Source organism: Triticum urartu, chromosome 4 (genome assembly GCF_003073215.2).
Source record: "Triticum urartu cultivar G1812 chromosome 4, Tu2.1, whole genome shotgun sequence".
NCBI lineage: Eukaryota > Viridiplantae > Streptophyta > Magnoliopsida > Poales > Poaceae > Triticum > Triticum urartu.
Window position 1 is genome coordinate 444,211,572 of NC_053025.1, and position 5,128 is coordinate 444,216,699.

A 5,128-nucleotide genomic window follows, 5' to 3' on the forward strand; every position below is an offset into this window, starting at 1 on the left:
TGGGAGCCGGAGCGCTTTATCGAGCGGCGCTTAGCTCGTTGGGGAAGATGAAGAAAAAAATTACGGTATGCTTTTACAACATTTGTTTTGCACGGACCGTGACACCGTAAAATCGTTTTCAGAGATGGCAACGTGTTTTCATTTTTTCCAGGATTCGCTAATATTATAAGATGAACGATCAGAGCTGTAAACAAAATGAAGACGACAACCTGGATGTCACGAGGTACTCCCTCCTTTCCGGTTTATAAGGCTCAATTTAAAAATCTCACCAACCAAGATAGATGATGAGTGGTAGAATATTTTTTGTAGTTTGCAATATCACCCAATTAATGCTTTTGTTTTCCTCAAAAAATTATGTTTACGAATGCATTAATTGCAATGCATGCATTGGTCAGTTTTCTCTTAATACTTGCATGAAATGATTTAATGCACCTTGAAGTTTGAACATGTGATGGGAAACAGCCAAATTGAGCCTTATAAAATGAAAAAACTAAAATTTTGAGATAAACCTTATAAATCGAAAAAGGAGGGAGTATATCACTTCTACCAGAGCTGTAACAAAATAAAGACGACGGCCTGGATGTCATAGGTATATCACTTTTTTTTTTCTTATAGAAGTACTCCTAGCCAAGTACATAGGCGTGGAGAGGAAAAAAAGAGAGTAAGATTATACAGAACGAGAAAACTATATATCGGTCTTATCGAAGCACCGTAGTAAAAGAAAGCCCGATCTCTCTATCTCTCCCAACCCAAACCCTAACCCTCGAATCGAAGCAACCAGCCGGCGGCGATGGGGCAGGGTTCTCCAGGCGGCATGGGCAAGCAGGGCGGTCTCCCCGGTGACCGCAAGCCGGGCGACGGTGCCGCCGGCGACAAGAAGGACAAGAAGTTCGAGCCCCCCGCCGCACCGTCGCGCGTGGGGCGCAAGCAGCGGAAACAGAGGGGCCCCGAGGCGGCGGCGCGGCTGCCCCCCGTGGCGCCGCTCTCCAAGTGCCGCCTCCGCCTTCTCAAGCTGGACCGCGTCAAGGACTACCTTCTCATGGAGGAGGAGTTCGTCGCGAGCCAGGAGCGGCTGCGCCCCAGCGAAGACAAGACGGAGGAGGACCGATCTAAGGTCGACGACCTCCGCGGCACCCCTATGAGCGTTGGCTCGCTCGAGGAGATCATCGACGAGAGCCACGCCATCGTCTCGTCCTCCGTTGGGCCTGAGTACTATGTCAGCGTACTCTCGTTCGTCGACAAGGACCAGCTGGAGCCGGGATGCTCCATACTGATGCATAACAAGGTACGAATCTGTAAAATCTGCATTTATCTGATGGACTCGAACATGGATTAGAATTGAATAGTTTTGACCGCGAGAAAACCTAGGGCGAGTTCAGATTAGTGTTTTGTTGTGATGCTGGTAATTTCCTTGGTTCTAGAGGCTTTTGATAAGATAGCATTTGTGAAGGGAGGCTGACAACATTGGAGTGAGGTAGAACTGATCCAATTGGAACGGTAACATTTGTGAAGGGAGGCTGACAATATTGTAGTGAGTTAGAACTCGGGGCATTTTGATGACATTGGGACTTGTGGGGTGGGGCCATGGGGCGAAACATCGGAATTGAGATGAAACTTGTTGCGTACGTGCTGAACCGTGACACGTGATTTGATTATATATATATGAAGATATCTATGCATGAACTGCACTATAGTTTGTAATACTCCCTCCGTTCCTAAATAAGTCCTTTTAGAGATTTCAATATGGACTACATACTGAGCAAAATGAGTGAATCTACACTGTAAAATATGTGTATATACATCCGTATGTAGTCCGTATTGAAATCTCTAAAAAGACTTATATTTAGGAACGGAGGGAGTACAATGCTTATGTTGTCTCTGCAAACTTGTTTTGTTTCATTGCTAAGTGTCATTTCCTTGATTTCTTTAGGGATATTTTTTAACTTATATAGTTGGATAAGTACCAACCTTGTCTGTCTATCTATATATGATGCTGACCACTTTCTGGCCTGAATATTATCACAAACGATCGTCAACAATTGACAGTTGCAAAAGCAAACACCTGTTCACCTTAACTCCATATTCAAACTTTAAAGCAAAATTTCTGTTATTGCTTTCTTAACGAACACTATGATCACCATTAAATGCAGTAATTTTCTTGCAGTATTTCTCTTTGTAGTATGTGTTTTCCTTTAATCTTTGTTTGTGTCTTCAGCTCTTATATTCTTTGTGTGGTTAATAATGATATATTTCTACTGGTGTTTAGATTTATTTCCAATGGGTGCATCTCTAGATCTTCAGTTTCATTCCAATTTTAATATCTCAATGCACTTTTATATGAACAGAACAATTATAGGTCTGTTTGATGCGACTCATTTAGAACTTTATTGAGAAGCAAACTTGATATCATTTCTGTCAGGTTCTCTCGGTGGTTGGAATTTTGCAAGATGAAGTTGATCCTATGGTTTCTGTCATGAAAGTTGAGAAGGCACCTTTGGAGTCTTATGCTGACATTGGTGGTTTGGATGCCCAAATTCAAGAGATCAAAGAGGCAGTGGAACTTCCTTTGACACATCCTGAGCTATATGAGGACATTGGGATCAGGCCTCCGAAGGGAGTCATACTATACGGGGAACCTGGAACAGGGAAAACTCTACTTGCAAAGGTTTGTGCCTTTTTATCCTTTCCACTGGGCAAAGATTCCATATTTTGCTTCACTTAAGCATCTTTTCCACTAATAAATTAGTGAACCCGCTAAAAGCTTGTTAAGCACGTTATTATGTCTTTTGTAATAGTGCAACTTTATCTTATTGTATAAAATTGTGGCAGGCTGTTGCCAATTCTACATCAGCAACATTCTTGCGTGTTGTTGGGAGTGAGTTGATCCAGAAGTACCTTGGTGACGGACCCAAGCTTGTAAGAGAACTGTTTAGGGTGGCTGATGATCTGTCTCCTTCAATTGTCTTCATTGATGAGATCGATGCAGTTGGAACAAAGAGGTAAGATATACCACGTATTTGAAGTTTACTCTAGGATGGTTATTCTTCTTTGTACCCCAAAAAGAAAGATGGTGGAGTTCCCGTGAAAAATGAATTGAATCGAGTTGTTTTTTGTTATAGTTATCAATGAGTTGAATCAAGTTGTTATTTGTTATAGGTATGATGCTCATTCAGGTGGTGAGCGTGAGATTCAGAGAACCATGTTGGAGTTGTTAAATCAGCTCGATGGTTTTGATTCAAGAGGAGATGTAAAGGTTATTCTAGCCACAAACCGCATTGAGAGCCTTGACCCAGCTTTGCTTCGACCAGGCCGAATCGACAGAAAGATTGAATTTCCATTACCAGATATTAAAACACGACGGCGTATCTTTCAGGTGCTTTTCTTCTAAATATTTAGCTCTACTAGGTGTTTGTTTGGAACCTGTGTTTGTTCTTACCTAGTGTTTTATTGGTGCAGATACACACTGCTAAGATGACATTGGCAGAAGATGTGAACCTAGAAGAGTTTGTGATGACCAAAGATGAGTTTTCTGGTGCTGATATCAAAGCCATTTGTACTGAAGCTGGATTGCTTGCCTTAAGAGAGCGCAGGATGAAGGTAAGACATAGTTGCTCTGCGGATCAGATCCCTTGCTCTTTCTTATATCCCAACCTTCTAAGCTAACTATGAATTGTGACATGGGGTGAAGGAACGATAGTAATCCAAGACATTCTGTTGATCTTTCCTGGATAGTTTACTTGACCAGGGTGGTATTTCTATTTTCTTACGTTAAAAAACATAACTGGATGCCCCTCAAAAGGAATAGAACATGGCTGGAGTTTTGATTTCGCATGTTTTACATTTCCTGCTCCTTCCTATGTTTTGATTTCACATGTTTTACATTTCCTGCTTCTTCCTTTCTATTTATAGGTGACACATGCTGACTTCAAGAAGGCCAAAGAGAAGGTAATGTTCAAGAAGAAGGAAGGTGTACCGGAGGGGCTGTACATGTGAGACTGTTCACCCCTCTCGCCGCCAGCATTACCTCCTGGTTCGCATGGTTGTGTAATACTGGAGGATTGGAGTTTGTGTTTTGTTTAAAATGGTTGGAGTTTTACTTCCCTCTACCTACATTTTATTCAGCAATCCCCAACTTAAAACAGCCCTCCAAACAGTGTACTGCGACCACTTGAAATGCTTGATGAATCAAGGTCTTAGTGGTTCAAATGGTGGTTGCTCTGCGAGTTTTGGTCGGAAGGCAGATCTTTATATCGGTAAAATGCAGAATCCTGATGGCGTGAAATGAACTATTGATTTATTTTCTTATTCCGAGACTAGACCAATGCTTAACAAAAAATGTCGTTTTATCTCATATATCTTCTACAAATCACTGCCATCTTTTTAGACGAGCTCCTAAAAGTTTTCTCAGAAACATTTCATAGTGTTACTTGTCATCGCAAACAGAAAACTTATATATATTAAAGTGAAAAGGATTAGCGTATTTTTTGCTACGCGGATGGATGCGGACGCCGACGGCTTGCATCCTTGGTCCTATTGTTCACGGTCATGTAATTGAGACGTCTTGACTTAGGTTAAAAAGGACATCGTAATTGAGACGTGGAGGTCTCTTGCGTTAACATTCTCAGGCTAAATTGTTTTTTCTTGGGGAGTTGCGAGATAGGGAATTTCATCAGTTAGATGAGTCACAACGCGATGCTACGAACGACCTGTACGACAAGAAATGTCCCTCTCAACTGCCAAAAGCGATGCATGTATAATGAACGGTCCATGTCCTTGTAATCTGACAGTCGGTCCTGGGACGATGCACAAGCCAATTTGTGCACCCAATGCACCGGTGGATTCTGGGCCCTTAGATGAAAAAGAAACGGGCTAGATTCTGGTCAAAAGTTGGACTATGACTTTTTTGTGGAGACAACCTTGTACTTTGTAGAAATTAACCCGCACGCCACAGCCGACACTCCCATCAGAAATCTGCATGTTTATTTTTTTGGCCAAACACAAAACGATTCATATATTTTGAACCAAATGTTTGATTTTAGATCCGTTTTGACTGTCATTATGTTCTTGACGAGATCTTTGAAATAAGATCAATATTGAATATGTTTCCAACAAATGTTTTTTTTTTTTT

General features: G+C 41.6%; 1 protein-coding gene across 1 annotated transcript; it reads left to right on the forward strand.

Moving 5' to 3' along the window:
- Positions 1–692: 692 nt before the first annotated feature.
- Positions 693–4,206, forward strand: LOC125551961 (26S proteasome regulatory subunit 4 homolog). Its single transcript, XM_048715385.1, has 6 exons — positions 693–1,285; positions 2,420–2,665; positions 2,830–2,999; positions 3,157–3,373; positions 3,457–3,597; positions 3,910–4,206. Exons 1-6 carry the CDS (start codon positions 791–793, stop codon positions 3,991–3,993), a joined length of 1,353 nt encoding a protein of 450 aa, XP_048571342.1. The 5' UTR covers positions 693–790; the 3' UTR covers positions 3,994–4,206.
- Positions 4,207–5,128: the final 922 nt, after the last annotated feature.

Coding starts and splice junctions, on each gene's coding strand:
- LOC125551961 (XM_048715385.1), top strand. CDS start 791: ATGGGGCAGGGTTCTCCAGGCGGCATGGGCAAGCAGGGCGGTCTCCCC. Junction 1,286..2,419: donor CCATACTGATGCATAACAAG/GTACGAATCTGT, acceptor CATTTCTGTCAG/GTTCTCTCGGTGGTTGGAAT. Junction 3,598..3,909: donor TAAGAGAGCGCAGGATGAAG/GTAAGACATAGT, acceptor TTCTATTTATAG/GTGACACATGCTGACTTCAA.